Raw genomic sequence first — 25050 nt, forward strand, 5'->3', positions numbered from 1 at the left:
CTCTCTCTGCCTCTCCTCTGCTCATGTTCTATCTCTCCCTCAAGAATAAATATTTTAAAAATTTAAAAAAAGCAAGTAAACTATATGAAGGCAAGGGTTTCTGTCTGTGTTGTTCACTGCTCCATCCCCAATACCTAAACAGTACCAGGGATGTATATTAAAGAACTACTTACTGAATAAATAACTTGTAAATGTGATTTTAGACTGAACTTAGTATCAGAACCAACCCGATAAAAAGGTGCTCAAGCAGAGCCAAGGGAGTGGATTCAGGGAATACGGGCTTTCTAAAGCACTAAAAAACTGAAGGCAGAGAGATATAGGTCTCAGTGACACCTGGGAACTGACAGTGCTTTTTCTCTAACTTCCCAAACCAATAATAAGGTGACCCTGCTGATTCTGAATATAGTTTAAAAAAAAAAAAAAAAAACAGCAACAACAAACCTCAGAAGAATCCAATGTCTGTAATTATTCCCTTAAATACAGATTACTGAGGATGTTGTCTTAAAATTGTGACAGGAGCCAAACAGAAGAGAGCAGTGGTAAGCCAAAAATTGATCTCCGTGAAGGATTCAGTGAGATCCTTCCCTTACACACTTTGGGCAGCATATGCTGAGATATGCTGTGTCTATGCCTGCCTCTTGTGGCCAGCTGGCTTCTATGATTTTATATCCTTGGCTAATTAAAATTATTGGGAGTTTATGGAATGCATTGTTGGCTCAGTCTGTAGAGCATGCGACTCTTAATCTTGTGAGTTCAAGCCTCACGCTGGGCGTGGAGGCCAATAAGTAAATAAATAAATAGGGAGTTTAAACTAACCTCATAATGTGGATGTGTACCACCCTGTAATCCACCAGAAAAGCTGCAACTCGTGTCAGAAAGGCCCAAGTCCTATTTCCAGTTTATATCCATTTTGTATTTATTGCCTATATTATGTTACCTGTTATATGCCAATAAGTAGGAAGAATGCTGCCTCTCAAGTATAACTGTATTTTTAAAAAGGTCCATTATAATGGGTCTCTAAAAAATTTCCCCAGAGAGATATGTTCATTTCCAATGATCTGCTGAAGTATATGGTGAATAATAAAATCAATAAAGGGAATGGAAAAAAGAAAAAAGGACAAAGGAAGCATGAGGCATGAAACATGGAACAGGGAATGTGTGGATCTCAATTTAAAGACAAATTACGTGGGACTGAATCAATTCCCATACTCTGGCTCAATGGGAGACAGACATCAAGTGAGAGGAGGAAGGTAGGATGCAATAGTTGAAAATCAGCCATGAATACTTACCGGTAAGAGTTTAAAGCTGGCCACAGGCAGACACAGAATGGAGGAAACCATGGTAATTAGAAGGGTTAGAATGGGAAGGTAGTTCAAAGACACCAACCTACCTATACTAAATGGAGCAAAACTGGTAAAGCTAAAAGATTTCAGTGTCTAGAACCACTACAGAAGTGACAGAATCTTGGAATCTTCATTTGTTTTTACAACACTGGGTTGCTGAGAGAGTGTACAATAAAGTCTAAAGAACTGGAGAAATATTAGTTGTTTCTACTGTTATAAAAATGCAAAGCTACAGTGCCCTTAAGAGATGATTTACTCCAACTTACTGATTGAGGAATTAGGCTCAAAGGTAAAATGACCTATTGATCACAGAGTAGAATGGCCACAAGGACACAAAAGAGGTCACAGAGAATGGCTGAACTTTGAAGAAAGTTCAGTGTGGAGGGAAAACAAGCTGGTTACAAGAGGGAAAGAGCAGGGCTTTGGTGACTGTTAATGCCAAGAAGACAGCTCTCTACTGCTTTCTAGTGGGGAATGAAAGAAAGGCAAAAAGCAAAATCAAAAACACCCACCTGTGCATGCAACAGCAGACAGAGGAGGTACTTTCTGGAGGCACTGAATATGTTTTCAGGCAGAGAAAGACATTAAAAAGTACCCTTAAAAGGTATGTGCCCTTCTATCACAGAAGCTCATACAGAGAGCTGACAGAAACGAGCTCATACAGAGCTGACAACTAATACTCAAATGATGGTTTTGAGGTTACTTGGAGAGAGTGTTTGAATCAAAGAAACAGTTAGAAATGCAGACTTTTCAGCTGCATCCAGACCTGAATCAATCTCCATTTTAACAAGATTTCCAGTGGATTCATAAGTACATTAAAGTTTGAAAGCACATTTATTCTTTCCCTCCTCCAAACCCTTATTCAATTATTTTTTTTTCTCTAATTTGCATTTGTTATCCCTTTCAACACGCTGACTCCCTCGCACTGCCCTAATTGCCAAAACACCTTCTCTCAAACCTGCAACCCCTCTGCTCCAAGGTACCATGACCATGACGTTACCTGATTCTTCCACATGAGCAAGTCCTGACAGCTTCACTTCTGAAATATATTCCAAAATGTATTTACTTCTCTCCAGCTTCAGTGTCACCAACCTGGTCCAAATCACTATAACCTCTCATTCACATGACCACAACAGCCTCCTAACTAGTCTTCTCTCTCTCTCTCTCGCTCTCTTGCTCTCTCCCCCTCCCTCTGCTTTACAATCCATTCCCAAAGCACTCAGAGGGTTTTTTTTTTTTTTTTGAAATTTTACCTCACAATAAAATGTAAACTTATCACCATGGCCGTATATAAGCCAGTTCCTCATTTCTTCTACAAGACCCACTCCACAACCATTCCCACCTTTCCCCAGCTCAAGCCACACTGCCTTCCTTTGTTCCTCAAAAGTAGCAAGCTTTCAAGCTTTCTCCCATCTTAGGGCTTTTGCACATACTGTCTTCTCTGCCTGGTATGCTCTGTGTCCACATCTCTGCATGTCTGGTCTTCCTGTTACTCCTGTCTCAGCTCAAATCTGACCTCAGAGAGGCCTTTCCTGACTACCTCATCAATCACCATATTTTACATTCTTCAAAGTACATATCACATTAGATAGTTTCTTGTTCATTTACTTGTATATTGTCTGTCTCCCTCCACTAGTATGTAAAGTCCATGAGAGCAGGGACCCTATCTGTCTTGGTCATCACTAGTGCTTAGAAATGCTTAATATTTATAGATCCTCCGTAAATACTTGTGGAATTAATGAGTATCAATTTTTCTCTCTTCCCTGCCAAGCTTCTTGAAACTGCCTTCCTTTTCTTGCCATGGTCTGACTCCTCTCCATCTGGCTCCTTCCCTTCTCCTTTCTACTGACCCTATTCTACACACCTGCTCAGGAAATCAGCACCCTTTTCTCAGTCCTTGTGTTCTCTGACCTGTCCACGACATCTGACCCTGATGACCAGTGCCTATATCAAAACATAGTTTTGGCACTCACTTTTCTAGAAATAGAGATTTTCTAGAATTCTTTACTTAGATCTGTTCTATACCCCTGTAGAGAGCAAGATGGAGTCACTCACGTTAAACAGGGACTTATATCAAGCAGTGACATACGCAGTCAAGGGGATTGCAGCTAAGACCAGATACTGCCAAAACCAGCACAGGCTGACGACACCCAGAACTGACAGGCAGCAGAAGCAGAGGAAGCCTGCAAAGGCCCACGGCTGATTAAACTCTAAAAAGGAGGATTTTTGCAGCAAACTCTCAGACCCTCCAGATGCTGACCTTTTCACATCTGACCACTTCAAAAAGGCAATTGCCACTGAAGGTTCTGCCTGCCTGATCTCTGAATATAACAGAGATTCTCCACTGCTTGAACATAACAAGCAGCACATGCTCAGAGCTGACTAAGGTCTCATCTCAACCATGCGCCATGGACTGGCTTCGCATTTTTTAACTTCCTACCCTTGTTGTATCTTGTTTACTGTATGACTTTGTATTCTGCTTTACTTTGTGCGTCATGAATGAAGCCAAGTTAAACATGCAGTGAAATGTCACTGAATTTGCAATCCTAAACCTGCTGTACAGTTATTTTAACCTTGCTTTATTACTGAATAAAGCTGACACTGTAGATACAACTCATATGCGTGTCTTCATGGCATGCTTACACCTTCTATTCTCCTTCTAGGATTTCAATCATCCCCAAGGCTTCAGCCATTTGTACTACCCACTATCACTTTCCTAGATTACTCTCCTTCTTGAGCTCCAGAATTGTTTCCATGTGCTTGAATACCATTTCCAACTGGACAGAGCCTTGAGACTAGGCACTTTAAAGCCAATGTTTCTCCTCCTCACAGTGGTCTCTGAAAATAGTTTCTCTGACTTATGTGAACCACAACAGCATTCTCCCAGCTACCAGGCTTAAAATTTTAACCTTATTTTTTTTAATTATTATTTTTTTTAATGTTTATTTATTTTTGAGAGCGAGATGGAGAGAGACAATGTGTGAGCAGGGGAGGGGCAGAGAGAGACGGAGACACAGAATCTGAAACAGGGTCCAGGCTCTGAGCTGTCAGCACAGAGCCTGACATGGGGCTCATGACCTGAGCCACAGTTAGATGCTTAACCAACTAAGCCACCCCAGCACCCCTAACATTATATTTTTAAAATTTTATTTGAATATAGTTGTAACTATAACACAATGTTACATTAGTTTCAGGTGTACAACACACTGATCCAATACCTCTATGTTATGCTATGCTGTAGTATATGTAGCATATGTAGCTGCTATCTGTCACCACACAACACTATTACAGTATCATTGACTATACTCCCTACACTGTCCTTTTATTCCCATGACTTGCACCTCCCACTCCCTTTCACCCATTTTTCCCATCCCCCCAATCCCATCCGTCTGGCAACCATCAGTTTGTTGTCTGTATTTATAGATCTGATTCTGCTTCTTGTTTATGTTTATTCATTTCCACTGTATATTTGCAGTGGGATCCAGAAGTTTGTATTTTTTGACAAGGTTCTGAGGATTCTTTTTTTTGTCTTTTTGTTTTTTAACTTTTTTTATACATTTAAAGTTTATTTATTTTTGAGAGAGAGCATATGCACACATGCAAGCAGAGGAGAGGCAGAGAATCTCAAGCAGGTTCCATGCTGTCCATGTAAGCCCAACAGGGAGCTGGACCTCACAAATCATGAGCTGAAATCAAGAGTCAGAAGCTCAACCAACTGAGCCACCCAGAGGCCCCCAAGCTTCAATGATTCTAATGCAGATAGATAGACTTCACACTACTTTTTGAGAAATACCATTCTAGCTCCTTTTTTTTTTTTTTAATTTCTTAATGTTTATTTATTTTTGAGAGAGAGACAGAGCGTGAGTGCAAAGAGAGAGGGAGACACAGAATCCAAAGCAGGTTCCAGGCTCTGAGTTGTTAGCACAGAGCCCAACACAGGGCTTGAACTTACAGAGTGAGAGATCATGACCTGAGCTGAAGTTGGACACTCAACCGACTGAGCCACCCAGGCACCCTCTAGCTCCTCCTTAAGACTCTAGGTAAAGGAGCCTACCCATCACTCACCAACTCCACCTTGAAAGTGTCTAGAATGATTTTCACTCCAAACTCACTTCATTCAAAGCACATTTCAAAGGGAACCTTCTCCAGGAAGCTTTTCTTCATCTCCCAAGTAAGACACAGTAACTTTATGTTTGGAGTTAGGTATGTTTGGATATCTGTCAAGACATTTACTTTACTTTGCTTTGCATTATTTATTTTATTCCCCTACTAAATGTAAGTCACTTAACCCATAACTCCTTCCACATACCAGGCACTGATAAATATTTGATTGAAGGCTGGGTAGCTCCAGAATGTTTCACACAGTATGCCTCCTGGGTGCTACCATCAGGAAGAGAAACTTGGGTCATCTGGGTGGCTTAGTCAGTTAAGAATCCAGCTCTCGAAGGGCGCCTGGGTGGCTTAGTCGGTTAAACGTCCGACTTTCGCTTAGGTCATAATCTCGCGGTTCGTGGGTTCGAGCCCCGCGTCGGGCTCTGTGCTGACTTCCAGCTCAGAGCCTGGAGCCTGTTTCAGAGTCTGTGACTCCCTCTCTCTCTGACCCTCCCCTGCTCATGCTGTCTCTCTCTAAAAAATAAATAAAACATTAAAAAAAAAAAAAAAAGAATCCAGCTCTTGGTTTCGGCTCACATCATGATCTCATGGTTCCTTGAGTTCGAACCCTGTGTCAGGCTCTGTGCTGACAGTGTGGAGCCTGCTTGAGACTCTCCCTCTGCCTCTCTCTTTCTGCCCCTCTCCTATCTGCGCTGCCTCCGTCTCTAAGTAAATAAATTACATTTAAAAAAAGAAAGAAATAGAAGCTTGAGCTGGATGGTTCCAAGCCTGACTCAGCAAGCAAATTTGAATATTCTTTCTTTTTTTTTTTCCTTTTTTTTTTTTAATTTCTAGGAGAGAGAGAGAGACAGCGTGAGCAGGGGAGGGTCAGAGAGAGAGGGAGACAGAGACTCTGAAATCGGCTCCAAGCTCTGAGCTGGCAGTCAGCACAGAGCCTGACGCAGGGCTCGAACCCACGAACCGCGAGATCATGACCTAAGCGAAAGTCGGACGCTTAACCGACTAAGCCACCCAGGCGCCCCTTGACTATTCTTTCAATTCAAGAGGAGGACTAAAAGTTTTCCATCTACTTTAAAAAGAAGAAAGAACGTTCCCAAGCTTTTGTCCTTCTTTTTATAATATCCACTAACTATGATAGAAGAAATGTAGGTTTACTTTCAAAACAATTCTGATCCTCATTGGGCTAAAAGAGAAATGTGACTTGAAATCCAATGAAGACATTTAAATGATGACATTTCACAAAGCTAAGGAACAGTCTTCATTATATTTGGTATTCATGACAGATAGGATGTAAAATGTATTTAGGATTATAAGCAAACATGATACACAATTTATTTCCATTTTAACTAAGGATTTTATATTGTTTGGAGATACGAAAGTTTCACCTCTAAAGAAATATAGTCAACTAACTTTCAGCTCGGAATACTTAAGAGACTGCCTGAATTTAAACATTTAGTCAACATTACTTGAGAATTTTAACTGTTAAAGAGAATCTTTGTTTTTATTTTTTTTAATGTTCATTTATTTTTGAGAAAGAGAGAGAGACTGTGAGCGGGGAAGGGGCAGAGAGAAAGAGAGAGAGACAGAGACAGAATCCAATTCTGCTGAGCCTAACATGGGACTTGAACTCAGAAACTGTGAGATTGTGACCTGAGCCCAAGTTGGACGCTTAACTGACTGAGCCACCCAGGTGCCCCAGAGTCTCTGGTTTAAGTACTTATTGGTTTTCCTGATTATATCTACTTAGTAAAAAGGAAAACATAGTATGTGAACATTATCTACTTCCTTTAAAAAACTTTAAGAACATGACCTTAGTCCCTTATTCAGTGTCAGAGATGTCCTCCAAGGCCATCAAAAGAACAATTCCCTTTTCTCTTCCAGAACCCAAGAGAGAAGACCATACCTGAAAATGTTATTTCCTCGCAGCAGTGGATCTTAACCAGAAGCTTTTAAAAGTACAGATGCCTTAATTAGATGCCCTAACAAAATTAGCCAGGAAAACAATAAAAGAATGAGATGGGACTAGCTTCACAAATATTACAACACTATTAAGTAGCTTCAGTAACTAAAAGACACAGTTATGAGCAGATGATTAAACAGACTAATAGAATTGAAAGTCCAGAGGTTTTAGAACGATAAAAATGGCATCTCAAATTTAAGGGGTAGACAAAGATGGACTATTTCAGAAAAAAATGTGGGTAAACTGGGTAGCCTTTTGGGGGTAAAAGTTAGACCCATACTTCATACCCCATGCCAGGATAAATTCCAAATGGATTAGAGATTCGAATATAAAAATCAAATGCCATAAGTATTAGAAGAAAAATGGAAGGATTCTTTTATAATTAGAGAAAAGCCTTTCTAATTAAAAATGTACAAGATTTCAAATTTGATTATATATAAAAACAATTCTGCATAACAAAAAAAGCATATCATATATAAACTAGGAAAAAATTACAATTCATATCAAAAAGGGCTAATTTCTATATCATGCAAGGAGTATCTAGAAATTGATAAAAGAGAAGAAAAACAAGTTAAAGATATGAATTGACAGTTCACAGTAATGATGCTTGGCTTCAATCAAAGAAAATATAAATTAAAACTACAATAAGATAAATATAAATTAAAACTCCTTTTACTTATCAGATTGTTTAACTATCAACTGTTTACCTATCAGATTGGTAAGTATTCAGTTGTTTGATAAATATATTGCCTTGATATAACTAAAAGAAAATAGATTCTATCAGATATTGCTGATTTAGAGTATAGACTGGTATAATCTCCAAAGAGGATAATCTGGCATATTCAAATTACAAATGTGTATTTTTTTCTGACTCAAAAATTATTCTTGGGGCACCTGGGTGGCTCAGTTGGTACAGCATGCAACTCTTGATCTCAGGGTCATGAGTTCAAGCCCATATTGGACATAAAGCGATCTTAAAAAAAAATTCCATGGGTGCCTGGATGACTCAATTGATTAAGAGTCTGACTTCAGCTCAGTTCATGATCTCACAGCTCATGGGTTCAAGCCTCGCACTGGGCTCCACTGAGTGTGGAGCCTGCTTGGGATTTTCACTCACTCCCTCTCTCTCTGCCCCTCCTGCACTTGCTCTCTTTCTTTCTCTGAGATAAATAAATAAACTTTAAAAACAAAAACAAAAGAAAAAAATTCTACCTCTAGAAATATAACATACAAGTATACATGTATAGATGCAAAATTATGTAAGCACAAGATCACTTATTGTATTTTTAATAGAAAGAAAACAATCAGAATATTCATTACTAAAGACCAAATAAATTATGGTACATCTATACAATAGAATTCTATGCAAATACTTTTTAAAATGCAGAAGCTCTTTATATATCAATATAGAAAGATTACCAAGACATATTGTTAAAAAAAAAAAAAACAACAACACTGTGTAGCACAATGAGTAATATACTAACATCTCTACAAGGAAGAAGATAATATAAATTCAGATTGGATTGTAAAAAAAAAAAAAAGATATCAGTCAGGAAGGATAACTTATATATATATATATAATATATATAATAACAGGATATAATATCACAGAAACTAATAAAACTGGTTGGGAGGTGTGTGGGAACTAGAAGGACAGAGAACAGAATGGGAAGAAGACTTTTCACTGGACACCTTTCTATATTTTTGATAGTTAAAAAATGTTTTTGGGGGCACCTGGGTAGCTCAGTCAGGTGAGTCTGTCTGACTTTTGATTTTGGCTCAGGTCATGATCCCGGGGTCGTGGGGTCTAGCCCTGTGTTGAGCTCCACCCTGAGCATGGAGCCCGCCTGAGATTCACTCTACCTCCACCTCTCTCTCTCCCCTCTCCCTCACTCACACTCTCTCTCTCTAAAACTAATAATAACATAATAATAAATGTTTTGTCTTAAAATAAAAAAATATTATATATATAGGTAATTAGGCTCCAGTCTCAGGGAAACTGATCTCTTGCACGTCTGGAGCAGGCCTAGGCCTATATTTTATTTTTAAGAGCTGAGAGCCACTGTTATAGAATTTCTTAGGCAATTCATAATGGCTTCCTGTCTCTCTTCATAGTACTGATAAATACTGTTTCTAGTCTTTATATTTTATTTTTATCAGAATTTTGGTGGAGAAGACATTAATAATCCTAAGGGGATCTGGAGGCTAAAAGAGTAGATGCACCAAAAAAACAATGCAATGAAGGTGACTACATGTTTCCAAAATGGTTATGTGTTATCTGTCATCACAATAAACAACCTAAACTTTCTAAATAATGCATTTGGCATAAACACATTTCTTTAAAAAAAATTTTTTTTAATGTTCACTCATTTTTGAGAGAGAGAGAGAGAGAGAGAGCACAAGTAGGGAAGGGGCTGAAAAAAGGGAGACCCAGAATCGGAAGCAGGCTCCAGGCTCTGAGCTGTCAGCACAGAGCCCAACGCGGGGTCAGAACCCATGAACTGTGAGATCATGATCTGAGCTGAAGTCGGACACTTAACCAACTGAGCCACCCAGGCGCCCCATAACATAAACACATTTCATTCAAAGCTATCTGAGCTTCATGGTTGTTGATTTAGTCATTATTTTGATGTGCCTACAAGGCTAGGTAAAATCATAGGTACTAATTTGTGGTTTTAAAATCATAGCTAGACTCGTCATTACCAAAGAGTCAGGATCAATAAAAAGGGGTTTAGGGGGCTGTAAAAATCTAAAGACCTACTACACAGAATTCTGTAGTCAACAGTTTAGGGAGAATCATTAGGTAAATAATCTTATAAAACATCCATACTTAGGACTCAGTAAGGTGGTAGTTTACTAATTTTCTGAGGTAGGAGCAGGGAAAGAAAGATATATGAAATATATCTGCCCTAATTCTTTAGCCAATCCCAGGGTCATGACTTTAGATCATTAAAGCAAACAATGAAAGGCCAATAGGTTGCTTATGGTCTACAAGAAATGTTATCTGGGCTCTTTTCCATAACTATTTTCAGAATTTTCATTCTTACAACATCCCACCATTCTACTATAATCATAAGTGGAAAGCAAATTATGCAGGAAATATGGACTCAACAAGACAGATCATTCGAGATCATTCTAAGCTGGAAGGGAAGAGGACTAACACTTATTGGACAACTGCTGTGTGCCAGGCATTACACCTTGCATTCTTATATTTAATTCCTTATTTAATCCCCACAAAAATCCAAGGAGGAATATATTTAAAATCCCAAACTGAATCTCAGATAGGTTAAGTCTATTACCCCCAAATCGAAGAGCTACTAAGTGATAAAGCCAAAACTGAACTCCATGTCTAGCTCCAAAGACTGTTTTTTCCTCCTATACTCAGATATCTCTTTTAAATAGGAACTCTGAGAAATAAAGAGGTAAATATGAGATAATTTAAATGCATTTCACAAAATGAAACCTCTGCATTCACCCACTCAACGAGTACTTAAGAAACAGCTCCAGTGTAAGCACTGGGCTAGACATTTCACACCTGAACACATCTGAGCATTCAAGGAACCTGGTCCAGGCCACGTGCCTGTTAAGCAATGAGAAGAGTAGAACTCAGACAGTCTGACTCCAGAGACCATGCTCTCAACTACACTTCTCTGCCTCTCTACAATTCAAAGGAGGGGCGCCTGGGTGGCTTCATCGGTTGAATGTCTTGATTTTGGCTCAGGTTGTGATATCAGGGTTGTGGGATGGAGCTTCCCGTCAGGCTCCACTTTGTGTGTGGAGCCTGCCTGGGAATGTCTCTCCCTCCTCCCTTCTCCCCAGCTCAGGCTCTCACTCTCTAACATAAAATTTAAAAATAAAAAATAAAATAAAATTCAAAGGAAAACACAAGTGAAGCATTAGTTTTATCCATGGCAGTGAAAAAATAAGGCCATTTTAACTCTACGCAAACAGTTATGAAAAGAGACTATTAGTTGAGTGATTCCCAGTAATGTTTGCTCTTTTCTCAAAGTAATCCATACTTTCACACATATTCAGCTGCATTATGTAACTAAAGATTAACATTAGTAAAGATTAACTCCCCTGACAGTATTACCACCTAATATTTGTTTAATGCTTAAGTTTTCTAAAATGTTTACACATACATTATTTTAACTGATAGAAGCATCAATAGCTTCCCATCTTTATTCTAAAAAATAAAGCCAAAAGCCTGGCATCTACCTAAGATCCCTCATAGCTCTGCCTTTCTAGCTCAATTTACTACCAATCACGCTCACAAAAGGTTACGTTTCAGCTACACTATTGTCTGAAGATTCTACTTCTGTTCATGCCACTGTACATGCAAGTCTCTTGGTCTGGAATGGTCTTCCCAGTTATCCATCCAGCAAATTCCTACAGTTCTTTCAAGAGCTGATTCAAATATTTTCCCATGAAACCTGCTCACTGAATTAGTCACTCCCTCATTTAGGACGACCAAATCCTTTTTTTATGCGCCTCTAGCATAAGATTTACCATAACTATTCATGTGTTTCTTTTTCTAAGAGACTGAGCTCTTTGGAGAGAATATGTCTTTCTCTATTTTGTATCCCTAGTACCAAAGAACTAGCAGGTATTCAATATTTATGAAATGAGCAAAATGAATTACAAAGAATATTAAATTGAGAATTAGAAGATATAAGTGCAAATCTCATACTAAAATGCAAAGCTTACACCTGTTTTCTCGTAAAATAAGTACTTTTCAATTCAATTCTACATTTACTGCAATGATTATGGTTCCTAATCAGTTTAACAGATGAAATATTCTGAGAGCTCTTTAGAATGGTCACAAAAAATTCAAATAATTGTTATTACCTCCTCCATCATGACATCCTGTGTGGCTGAGATTTCTCCTTTGGTCGCTCCACTGTGTACCATGTTCCGTAGTCGTATACAGAATTCTCTCATCTATGACAGAAATGTATTCAGTACTCCAAACAGCTACCCAACTTCAACTGTAAATGAGCCTAACAGATCATTGCTAGTTCTTTTAAATGTAACTAGGACAAGTCCCAGGGCAAAGTTCATGAAAACAAATATATTTTTCCCCAACCAGTCCACTTAAAGACATAGCCAAAAACACTTTCCCTAAAGGGGAAAAAAAGGATTATTCCCAAAGAACTCAAGATGCAACTGTTTGGGCTATGCGACTGATGGTACCCTCCGTGACAGTATGTGCCTGGATGGGGGAGCACATCTGATTCTGTAATGCCTATCACCCTTAGGAAAAGCAGACAACTTAGATGATTGTGCCACTCAGTCACTCCAGTAGATTTTTATTTAGAATTTTACAGATTATTCACTTCTCCTTCTCTGCTAAATTATTATAACAATGGCTATGCCAAACCCCCGATAGTTTTCACTTTTGTTGTTTTCAATTTTGAAAGTATCTAAGATAAAGGGGAGTCTTAAATCTACCCACAGTGCTAAAGGGAATCTTGCTCTCCCCTAAAATGAAATTCAATGCTATAACTATTAAGGCTCTTTTAGCCTGTGGATAAGAATACTCAGTTTCCTGGATGGAAAATAACCTACTTCTAATATTGGGGAAACACATCTATATTTTAAAACATCATCTTTCTCCCAAGGGTAACAAATCCAATTTCGGCATCATAGATCAAGAGGGCAGATTCTGACAACTCCCCTCAGTTCTCAAAAAGGATGTCTGGTAGAATAGTATCTCTGTAAGATTATAACCATCCATGGGGGGGCGCTTTGCTGCCTCAGTCAGCAGAACATGCGACTCTTGATCTTGGGGTTGTGAGCTTCCTCAAAATATATGTATGTGTACATGTAGGTGTAGGTGTATGCATATGCGTACGTGTGTGTGTGTGTGTGTGTGTGTGTGTGTGTGTAAAACCCACCTTGGGAAAATGGGTTATGTAGAAAAAAGATGATTCATTAAGATAACTGATGCAATAAAAACCAGTTCAATGACTACATTAAATCTTTAGTGAGTGAATAAACGACACTGACGTGGTCTGGGGATGCCTCAGAATGCCACATACCCTTTAAGAAAAGTCTCACAAATAGTTCTTTTTTGTTCCAGCCCACCTCCACTAGAACACAGTGGGCTTATGGCCCATATTAAGGGTGGGATTTTCTTTCCTCAGTACCCATGAGAAAACATTTAAATCAAAGGAAATAAAAGTAGAAGGTTTTTAAAAAGAAAAAAACAAAACAAAACACTCTAATCTCAATTATTTTTAAGTTAACATGTAGCTATGTTGCCTTTGATAGACACTGAGTAGCTACTTTGTATATAAACTGTGTACACCAAAATGCCCAGGAATCCCCTTGGAATATTAGGTAAGAGCTTTAAGGTAAATGCACTAAATTCAATCCCACCCTGCTCCATAGGTTGCACCTTGTGATTCAGAATGTCATTCATCCTTCTGGTTGCCTCTGTGGTATAAGATTCAGGGAAGCACTTCTTAGGGACGACACCATATTTTTCTAAAAGAAAACAAATTTTGTTGTTGAATAAGGTAAAAGCACACTCCAGCATTAGAAACTCTGGCAAAAATAGCCACTGCTTTAAAGAATCAGCCCTATTTTGCTGTTCTAAATCAGAAAACATAACAATTTTATACTTCATATTAATAAACAGGACATGAAATCTGCTTATTTATCCATATATCTGAGACGGGATTCTGTGTTTTTATCTATCACACTTTGCGAAACGCTCAGCATGATGAGGTTTTCCCAAAAGAACTTTTTGAACAAGAATATTTTCAAACAGTTGCAGTTTCAATGTTTCATGATTACATCAATGGACACGAGATAAACTTTTTCATAGAAAGTCAGTTCCTCTTAATACAACCATTTCATCTTTAACCAGCTCTTCACAGTACCTACCTCCATACCTCTCATTTAAGGGAAGTACTTAATAGATGAGAGTGTAAGATAAAGATTCTTAAGCTAACTGAACACCCTTCCAGGAGACTAATTCTACTCTGCACATAACTGCTAAAGAAATGGCCCATGAACAACTACAGAGCCTTGCGTGATCATACGGAGTTTCAGTTCCATTAGAGAAATGCTCTTACCAACAATATTGACAAGCATATCCCACTGTCCACCATCATTTGCAGGATTCATAAGCAAATACTGCACCAGCCTACCGTCCTCAGGCTCTTTTTTCTGAGCTGTGTCCACAAAAGCATTTAAGAAGAAATAACAACGTTCAACCTAGAGTAAAAGAAGTTAAATAAAATTAAAGGAAAAGAGAGCTAATACTTTCACTGACATTATCAACACAACAGAATTCCTGGACCACAGGAGGAATTTTTAAACTAAAGTTAGTAATTAAGTATCAGTATCTGACTTCATAAGAATATTTAAAGTTTCTTCATACATTTATGTAGATACATTCAATAGTTTATCCAAAATAATGCACTGTTTTATTTTGATACAAAATCTGAAAAAAAGTCTTAATCAATAAACATCTAATGGATGCTTATATAATATACACTTTAAAAAATAAAAAATGAAATTAAATTATTTACTGTTTTTCAAACAAATATTACCCAAATGGGAAATTAGGCCCTAGAAAGGCCAAAGAACCTAAATAAAGACGCTCAAGGGGGAAATTACTAAAAACAAAGTTAAAAAAATTTAAATAAGTTAAGAAAGAAACAAAGAAGCAGCAGGGTATGTCAGTAGACTTAATTATTTCACTGCAAAAAGTAGCCACCTACCAACCAAAAGCAGTTCTGTGTTTGAAGAGAGTCAACCTTTGATACTTTGGAAATCAGAATAAGTGGTGTCCCATCTATAATGGAAGGCAGACTATAACTGGAAAAGCAAGAAATGAAGAGATAGTCCCTACCAACGCTGATACTGAAAAAAAGAGAAAAAAAGAGCCTTGCAAGGTCAGTCCCATACCTTGTCCCAGAAAAAGAGATAAGATTGACTAAACTCAAATTCTTCAATATTTAATTTTTTCATGAATGGAAGTCTCATAACATTCAGACAAGAAAAGATCCAGCATCGCCCTGTAACAAGAAAGCAAACCAACAAATTAGAATGAGTGTTCACATAGATTACATTGTTCTATCCCCGTTCCCTAAAACTGAACACATGACAAGACCTTGGACAATTTAAAACTAAATCAGAAAGAACAGAAAGATTAAAACAAGGGGCACCTGGCTGGCTCAGTTGGAAGAGCATGTGACTCTTGATCTTCGAGCTGTGAGTTTGAACCCCACAATGGGTGTAAAGATTACTCAAATAAATAAACTTATGAAAAAATGATAAGAAAGGTTGGAACTAGTATTTGAAATATACATGCAAAGGCTTAATGTTCTTATCATATGAAAAAACTCTTTGCATATCATTTAAAGAACCCAATACAAATCGCCTAAGAAATCACATTAGAAAAAGAAAATACTGTTAGAGAGATGTGAGCAGAGATCATGTATAGACGACTTAATGGCCAAAAAAGATACAAATGTCAAAGAAACCTTTTTTGAAGTTTATCATAAGACACCTGTTAAATGGGGATATATTATTTTTTAATTAACAATGCCCAATATTGAGAAGGATTTGGGAAATAGCATTATTATACACTCTGGAAAGAGATCTAAACAGGTCAAAATATTGAAAGCAAATTGGCAATATATGGCAAAAATTTTTTTAAGTCCGTATTCTTTTTCTTATGTTTTATTTATTTTTGTGTGAGAGAGACAAACAGACAGACTGAGAGAGAGGAGGCATGGGCACACGCATGAGTGAGCAAGAGGCAGAGAATAGAGACACAGAATCCAAAGCAGGGTCCACCAGGCTACATGCTGTCAGTGTGGGACTCGAACCCACAAACCGCGAGATCATGACCTGGTCTGAAGTTGGACACTCAACCAACTGAACCACCCAGGCACCCCAAAAAGTCCCTACCCTTTAATCTGGAATACATAGTATATGTTTCAATATAAGATGATCCTAACATAAGTCAACCCCCATTCTCCCAAAGACAATTAAAAAGAAAAAGTTATCAGGATGCCTGTTGGCTCACTTGGTAGAGTGTGCAATTCTTGATCTTAGGGTTGTGAGTTTAAGCCCCATGTTGGGTAAAGAGATTACTTAAAATCTTTAGGAAGAAAAGAAAAAGTTGTTTAGCTAACTGGATCATACAGGCACTAAAAAATATAGATGAAATAGTAACTGTCCATCTATAATATTTACAGTTATTTATAATCACGTTAACATTAATAAATTGACGTAGAAACATTGTTTCTTCCACTTTCACATATGTCATTTTCACAATGATTCATACTCTTCACTTGCATTTTGGTATCAGTGCTTTTGCCATCATTAGATCTACTTTTTCAATCAGAACACTTCATCTTTCTTCCATCTAGTATGTTTGAGTCATAGCAATGTTTAGGATCTATGCATCATGCTATCCCTGAAAACTGTAGGCCAGCATCAATTATACAATCATATTCCTCATTTGTCCAGTAAGTAGATAATCACAAACTCTACAATGTCACCATTTCCTTACTGATTTCAGTGATCTTTAGAAGGCTTATTTAAACTGATATGCAACATTTTCATGTGAAGTCACATCTTAGGAATATATACTATGTTCAAATTTTTCACATTTTTAAAGAACTGATTCAATCAAATGATCTCTATATGCATCTCAAACACAGACTGAGGTCATTTCAGAGTTAAGTGCTTGCTAAATTGTATTTTACCTCTTAATAAATGAACCACAAGTGCTCATTATGAGGATCTCTGTAAGTCCTCAAATACAGGGTAACTCTTTTTCCTAAAGGAAAATTCAGAGGGAAAAACCTTGACCTTTATTTGGGTATAATTTTTTTTAAGAGAGAGAGAGCTCGCACGAGTGCACACGAATGAGTGGGGGAAAGGAGCAGAGGGTGAGAAAGAGAATCTTAAGCAGGCTCCATACTCAGTGTGGAGCCAGATGCAGGGCTTAAATCCCACAACCCTGGGATCATGACCTGAGCTGAAATCAAGAGTTGGAAGGCCACACAGGGTGCCTAGGTTGCTCAGTTGGTTAAGCGTCCGACTTAGGCTCAGGTCATGATCTCATGGTTCATGGGTTCAAGCCCCACGTCAGGCTCTGTGCTGACAGCTAGCTCAGAGCCTGGAGCCTGTCGTTGGATTCTGTGTCTCCCTCTTTCTCTGACCCACCCCTGCTCATGCTGTCTCTGTCTCTCTCTCCCAAAAATAAATTTAAAAACATCAAAAATTTGAAGAAAAAAAAAGGAGTTGGAAGGACACTCGTGGCTCCTGGGTGGCTCAGTTAAGTGTCCTACTTTGGCTCAGGTTATGATTTCACGGTTCATGAGTTCAAGCCCTGCGTCGGACTCTGCTCTGACAGCTCAGAGCCTGGAGCCTGCTTCAGATTCTGTGTCTCTGTCTCTCTCTGCCCACCCCCCCCCCTCAAAAAGAAATAAACATTTAAAAAGTTAAAGAAAAAGAAAAGCGTTGGATGCTCAACTGATTGAGCCACGAGGCACTCTGAGCATAGTGTTTTTACTGCTATAAACATATGTTCCCACTATATTGGTAAGTGAAAAATGTAGACAGGTTACCTAATATGTATGGTATCCACCTATATTAAACACACACACACACACACACACACACACACACACACACAATAAAGACCTGACTATGAAAATATGTACCTGTTGCTATTTTGCAAATATTCTACATGAAGAACAATAATTTTGTAACAAGAAAAAAAAAAAACAATTAAAAATAAGTGACAATAGGGGCACCTGGGTGGCTCAGTCGGTTGGGCATCAAATTCTTGATTTTGGCTCAGGTCATGATCTCACGGTTTGAGCCTCGAGTCCAACGGCATGGAGCCTGCTTTGGGATTCTTTCTCTCCCTGACTTTCTGTCCCTCCCCTGCTCCCTCAGGCTTGCTCTCTCTCTCTCTCTCTCTCTCTCTCTCTCGAAGTAACTATGGTGTTTTTTTCAAAAATCACTAATGATTTAGCTCACTTACCTTGGGTCTGTCTGAATGCCACCCCTCTCATATATACTATATTATTTCCCAGTAAAAAAAACTTGTCTGTACTGTTAATGTGAAAACTGAACGAAAATAAACTACATAGCTCATGTGCTATTTATATCTCTTGTAAATAAAAGTGATACTACAAAAAATATGACTTGGTCTATTCCAGAGGCACATTTCCAAGCTTTCCCCTAAGAGGTCACTGCAATCTAAACTGTGTAGTACCACTGTGACATTACTAACTGGATCATTTGTAGCCTGACAGTCCACACCATCCTAAGTACTTCCTACTATGGCAAAACATTAATTATGGCAAAGTCATGGCTTTTTTTCCCCCTTCACATCTAAAATCAACTTTACTGAGTTATGATTTACATACCAGAAAATATACCAATGTTAAACCTACACTTTGAATTCTACCTGGTTCTCACCAAGCACTGATCTGCTTTCTGTCAAAATACATTGGGAGTAGTTTTTATTTTTTTAAATGTTTACTTTTGAGAGAGAGAGAGAGAGAGAGAGAGAGAGCGAGAGCATGTGAGAGGGGGCAGAGAGGGAGACTACAGAATCTGAAGCAGGCTCCAGGCTCTCAGCCATCAGTACAGAGCCCTACGAGGGGCTCAAACTTGTGAATGGCGAGATGGTGACCTGAGCTGAAGTCAGATGCTTAACCCACTGAGCCACCCAGGTGCCCCGACTGGGACTAGTTTTTAAATGGATAAACGTTTAAAAGTCCTTTTAGTACAATTATGCCGTAAGAATATCCTCCTTAATTAGATTCCTGGTTAACCAATCTTTCACCTCGCTGCTTTTCTGACAGTCCTGCTAGACAGCAAAACAAGAGCTCTTGACCAGTAAGGCAGGAGAACTGAGTATTTTTCTGTTACAAACTAGTTTATTGGTGGAAATTGAACCTATTAGCACATTTGCTCAAACTGTAACTTTCTGGCCTATTTAGAAATAACACTTGACGACACTTTGATACAATTACATTCTGTCTTTTCCATTTCATGTATTTGTATATGGCTTTCAGGGTAAGAACACTTTGGGGAGTTTTCTAGAGCATGAACATTTCTGCATGGTCTGTTCTGTACTAAAAACATATATCTCCAAGACACCGGGCCACAATCACATAGCTTCGGGACAGAATACAGTGAGTTCCATTCAAACATATGACTACGGACTTGTCACTCCAGTGCTCAAAGCAAATACGCAATCAAGCCGGAGGATGGAAGTCAGTTACAAGGTAATGTTCTGGGACCTACCTTTCCCTGTGCCTGTTCTCTGGACACTTATCACAAGATATTTTCAACACAAACTTCTGCTCAGTACCATTCTCAAGGCATCAAAATGGGGCACTGCCAGGAAGGTCAGGTAAAGTGTGCGCGGAGTTTTGAGACCTCACCTGAGCTCTTCTGGTTGGTGACTGGCTTGCCTTCCTGGGTCACGGCGTGCTGGAACACGTGCTGAGCACCCTGTACCGTGGCCCTCTTCAGGCAGATGTCCAGCAGGTCGTGGGTGGTCCCGACATTCTGGGCAAGTACGAACTGAGGGTCGGAGTTCAGTTTCTGAATCAGAGCAGCTACCTTCTCCGAATTCAGTCCTGTGGGAAGACCCAGTGGTACTGATAACATCAAAAGGGGGCTCAAGAGGGCTGGTCCGTGACTCCCACAGTTTGGCTCTAACTTCGGGAGACCGGCCGGAGGTGACCCTTGCGGCGGAGATGCCCCTTACCGGCGACCTCCGCCAAGTGCTGTCTCCCTCCAAAGCCGCTCCAGCCGCCTAGAGCGCTCCATTCCCGCCACCGCCCCCGGTCCCAGGCCCGGTTCTCTCCGCCGCCGGGCCTCTGGGGCCCAGCTGAGAGGACCCCCCCGTGCCCCCGAGACGACCCGGCAGGGCCTCGGCGGGGAAGAGCGGCGCCTCACCCGCGTTGTTCATGGTGGCCACACCGTCCGGCCGGGGAACGGTAGTTTTGGGGTTCTCGGGGGGCGCCGGGGTTACACTGCGGCTCGCCGCCTGAGCTGCGGGACCTGACACTCGCACCCCGAGCGCCAGAAGGAGGGAACCGGCTCTGTGGCGGAGGAGGGCTGAGGCCCAGAGAAACGGGGTCCGCGGAGGGACAAAACTCCCCCTCGCGTTGCTGAGTCAGCGCCGCCAGGGTAGGCCCCGCCCGGGGGAGGGACGACCCGGCGGGCTCCCGACCAGCTCCGTCCCGCCCGCGCCCCCGCCCCACCTCCGCGCGCCCCGGGGTCGACCTACGCGGCGCCAGCGCCGCAGCCCGTCCGGCTCCCGGCTTCCTAGCCCCCGAGGCGCCCCAGCAGCTCCGCGCTGGGCCCGGAGCCCGAATACTCTGGCCTTGGGGAGTGGACCCATTAAGCCTTTCCCGACGCCTAAAGGGCGCTCGAGGCAGCAGGGCGGAACTGAGGGGCCGCATCCTTCAGCACGCGCTTAGGGTTTGTGGACTCTTGCGTGCACACCACAAAATGTTCCCAAAGGCGCTTCCCGGAGGCGTCCTTAGCTGACCATTCACTGCATTTTTCGATGGCAACTTGTTGCTTGGATTCCAGTCAGAACCAAGTCCTTGTATTTGAGGGGGAATTGGAACCAAGCTCTTTACCACCCACTCGGAAGCTACTACCACGGTTCTACAAATACACATCTGCTCGTTCAAAGAAAACTATCCATTCTGGGCTTCATGGAGTCAGTGAGTGTTTCCTGCTTAGCACAGCACGTACTGTGGGCTTAACTGAGGGGGATGATAGAGATGGGTCTTAAAGCACCAACACCGTTTTGCCAGGCTCTCTACAAAACTGCAGAGGAGCTGCCCTCATCCTCTCCGCTGGCTTTCAAGATAACAGCGGGTTTTCCAAGAGTTTAAGATTGTGATGCCCTTAATATTTTTTTTCACCCTCTGAAAGCTCAACCTTTCCTGAGACGTTGGGATGCGACCCACAGGTGATAAAGCGAATACAAACATATCTGCCTTATCATTGAAAATCCTGACTCTGCTACTCAGAACAAGGAGAGTCTGTTCTGGAACCTGGACTCTCAGTGCTAGATTGAAAATCATCACTGGTTCTAAGAATTCTATTATCTGAAAAAATCCACACTCTGATACTAGTCATCTGAGAAAGCACCATCTCTGTGTCCGTACAGAGACCTCGCTAAAGTTTGGGGATAGGATGTTAACTATCTCTGACAGGGCCCATCTACTGTCTTGAGATTCTTCTGATGTCTGAAGAAAAGGAACAGGCGGAAATTATGCTGAAAGGAGTCATTGGTCCTTTCACAAAATGATCCCCAAGCATCTTGCCTAACTCAATTCAAAATTTTCTTCTTTCTACCACGTACGTACCAGGCACAGAGCAAGCTGCTAATGATACGGAGACCGGCGAAGCTTGAGCTTGCCCGTAAGAAACTCACAGTGTAGTGAGGAAGATGCAAAATAACTTTTAGACACTCTATAGAAGCATATCAATAGTTCTGTAGAAACGGTGACGAGAGAGCTGTCAATTAGGGCCAGGAGCTCCTGGAAACAAAGATGACAGGAGAGTATAATGTTAGAACGGATGGGATTTTATAAGGCAAAAAAGAAGAAGGGCGTGTAAGGCACCAGCAAAGGCACAGAGCATTAAAGCACACAGCAAAATCATGTTGACAAAACTGTGCATCTAGTCTGATGTGGTTAAAAGCGAGGAAGGGTTTGAGATCAGGGGCAAGGTATCGAACTGGAAAGGTAGCTTTGGTCAGGATCTGAAGGGTTTATATGCCATGCCCCAGCATCTGTAGTTTATCCCATGAGTAATTAGATGCCAAAATCAGTTTTTAAACAAAGGAGCAATGTGCTCAATTCTGTGTAAAAAAAGAAACCCAACGGCACTGAGGAGGGTGACTTAGAGGGGAGAGATTCTGGAGATAGAGGAACTAGTTAGAAGCGTCATGGTGTCCTTAACCAAGACAGGGAATACAGAAAAATAAATGTTTGGGAGTATGCAAGTAAGTAGATAATGCATTCAGTTGACAAGTTCGGGGCCTCCACGGGACCCCCAAGAAGAGAAGTACAGGAAGCAGATGAAACGATGTCTAGAGATTAAGACGTGCAAGTCTTGGACCCATGAAAGTCAACAAGGTTGCAGAGGGAAGGAGAGAAAAGCAAAAAAGGTATAAGGACTGAGGATAGTACCCTGGGTGGCAGCATGCAGTTTTATAGGGTGTCTTCCAAGCTCTGCTTGCTTGCCAAGCCACGCTTGGTCCTCAATCAGAGTATCCTGCGTCTTTTACTGTTTATTACAAGGAAGCCATATCGAGGTGCTATTAACTCCAATAACAGCAACATTTGAGGAATGAATGAAGACAGGGGAGCCAGCAGGAACGGACAGAAAGAGCAGACAGAGAGGCAAAAGACTTGGAGTGTCGTGTCTTGGAATCCCAGGAAGGCAAGGAGAAGATGGTGAAGGGGACTGAAAGCTACAAAAGAGTTTGGCCATTGCATCAGCGGCAGCCTTAGAGAGGGCAGCTTAGTGGAATGGTACGGGGGCAGAAGCCACATTACAGTAATTTGAGAGGGAAGAAATATTAGAGAAGCTCTTTTGGGAGGAAAGAAAAAGTTATGTCTACCAGGAGGATGAAAGGCAGGAACCAGCCCAGATGCCAGATGCCAGATGCCAGATGCCAGAAGGGTACAGTTCCTAGGATAAGAGCCTAGGAAAAGAGGAGTGATGGAATCACCGGGGTAGGTGGAGGGGACCAGTTTTGCAGCTACTGCCACCCTTTTCACACTGCTGATTATGTTTCCCCACCCCATGCTCAGAGATTCCTATCGTCACTTTACCAGGTCTCCTACTCTGCCCACATTGTCAGGGTGACACCCTTAGTGCTAGCTTTCCACCCAGCAACTCACACCCATACGTTCAGCCCCTGTGTGAGCACAGACCATAGGTGTGGAAGAAAACTGGCTTCTCAGTGGGTTCACCCCAAATGACCTACCCAGGAAGACATGTCCCCAGGAATGCGATTCTTAGGATCTACCCCTCTAATTCCATCCAGAAGAGATGTTCTTGGGCCCAGTGACACCTCATGGAACAAAGCAACTAGAAACAATTCTAGTATGAAGTCCACAATATTAGAAAATGAATCTCTATAAATCCTGTGAAGTGGCGCCACCTGCTGTTGCAGATGTGCCTACTGCCTGTTGCTTCCATGGGCTGTACCCAGTTAAAGCGAACAGGACCAGTCTCTAAGCAAATTCTGCATCCTGGTTCCCCTTCTGTGCTGTCCACCAGTCTTTGACAAGTGGCGGTCACCTGCTTCTATTTTGGTGGAAAAGACCAGGGATTTATATTGGATGGAAGTCTGGATTAGGATCTAACACAAATATTCTGCATATAAATGTTGCCCTAGTTAACACTGAGGTTTGCTTTGGTCAGAAAGCCTCCTGGTGTTTCCCTGCACCTGACCGTAAACTTCAGAGGTCACATATTGGTGTCCTTCTGGGCCAAATTCAGCTCCCAGATGTACTGTTTGGCCTACATGGTATTTTAAAATTGTTGAGCCAATATTTAGGATTGGGAATTTTTGTATACAAACCTGGGTTACTGGCTTCTCTTGAAAATGTTTTCCAAAAAAAATTATTTTCCCCCACGATAGTCATTTCTCCATCAAAAGTGAAAAAAGACAAACAAACAAACAAGGGGGCCCATGTACTTTTCTCTATATCGAGCTTTCTTGCTTCACTCATTTCCATTTATTACATTTATTTATATTTGAGTTTTTCATCCCCTGATTTCAGTGGCCTAGGTGGAGTTTGGGAGGACTACTTCTCTCCTTCTATACTCATCCCTACCCATAACCCCCAAAGTGCTGCCTCACTGAGATGTGCAAAATCAGCAGGAGCTGACTTGGAGAAGGCTTTCAAATACCGGATCTTGGGACTTTGGGGGCCCAAAGAAGCCCATATCCCTTCACTACACTCTTTCTCTAGATGTACCCATTTGAGTACAGGTAACCGGCAACTTTAGGACTTCTCCCTTCCCTACTATTCCTAAACTCCACGTAGGCTTAATCCAACCCCGTTACCCCTCCTTCAGATTCAGATTTTAAGGAGTTGACATATTTGACATCAGTTGTAAATCATGTATTTTATTTATTTGATTTTTTTTTGAAACATTGTCCAGTGTTCTAGAATGACATCGTTTTATCGGCAATGTTATTCCTACTTCTGGATATGACATTTCTGCAACTCGACTCGCTGTTCTGGATGCTGGCAATTCACAGAGCATTCCAGGGGGGAGGAAACAGCATATGCAAAGGCAAAGAGGCACAGATGAGCTTGAGTGTGATTCGGGAAAGGTAAGAAAGTCTGGACAAGTTTTATGAGTATTTTAATTATACAAATTTGAAATCGTTCATCATAAACTATTTTTTAAAGTATATTTTCTTTATTTTGAGAGAGGGAGATAATGAGCACGTGGAGGAGGGGCAGAGAGAGAGAGGGAGAGAGGGAAAATCCCAAGCAGGCTGTGACTATCAGTGAAGAGCCCCCATGTAGAGCTCGAACTCACTAACTGAGATTATGACCTGAGCTAAAATCAAGAGTTGGACACTTA

General features: G+C 40.8%; 1 protein-coding gene across 1 annotated transcript in view; it reads right to left on the reverse strand.

Moving 5' to 3' along the window:
- The window catches only part of BLMH (bleomycin hydrolase), a 46032-nt gene extending 25501 nt beyond the window's left edge, over positions 1-20531 (reverse strand). The window contains exons 1-6 of the mRNA XM_039254232.1: positions 20371-20531; positions 19851-20048; positions 15337-15446; positions 14499-14640; positions 13817-13905; positions 12265-12357 (exon numbers count right to left, since the gene is read on the reverse strand). Coding sequence (XP_039110163.1) covers positions 12265-12357; positions 13817-13905; positions 14499-14640; positions 15337-15446; positions 19851-20048; positions 20371-20383 — 645 coding nt within the window. The 5' untranslated portion in view covers positions 20384-20531. The remainder of the gene's footprint in view (positions 1-12264; positions 12358-13816; positions 13906-14498; positions 14641-15336; positions 15447-19850; positions 20049-20370) is intronic.
- Positions 20532-25050: the final 4519 nt, after the last annotated feature.

This window comes from Hyaena hyaena, unplaced genomic scaffold, assembly GCF_003009895.1.
Source record: "Hyaena hyaena isolate Hyena2069 unplaced genomic scaffold, ASM300989v1 scaffold_10, whole genome shotgun sequence".
Lineage (NCBI taxonomy): Eukaryota > Metazoa > Chordata > Mammalia > Carnivora > Hyaenidae > Hyaena > Hyaena hyaena.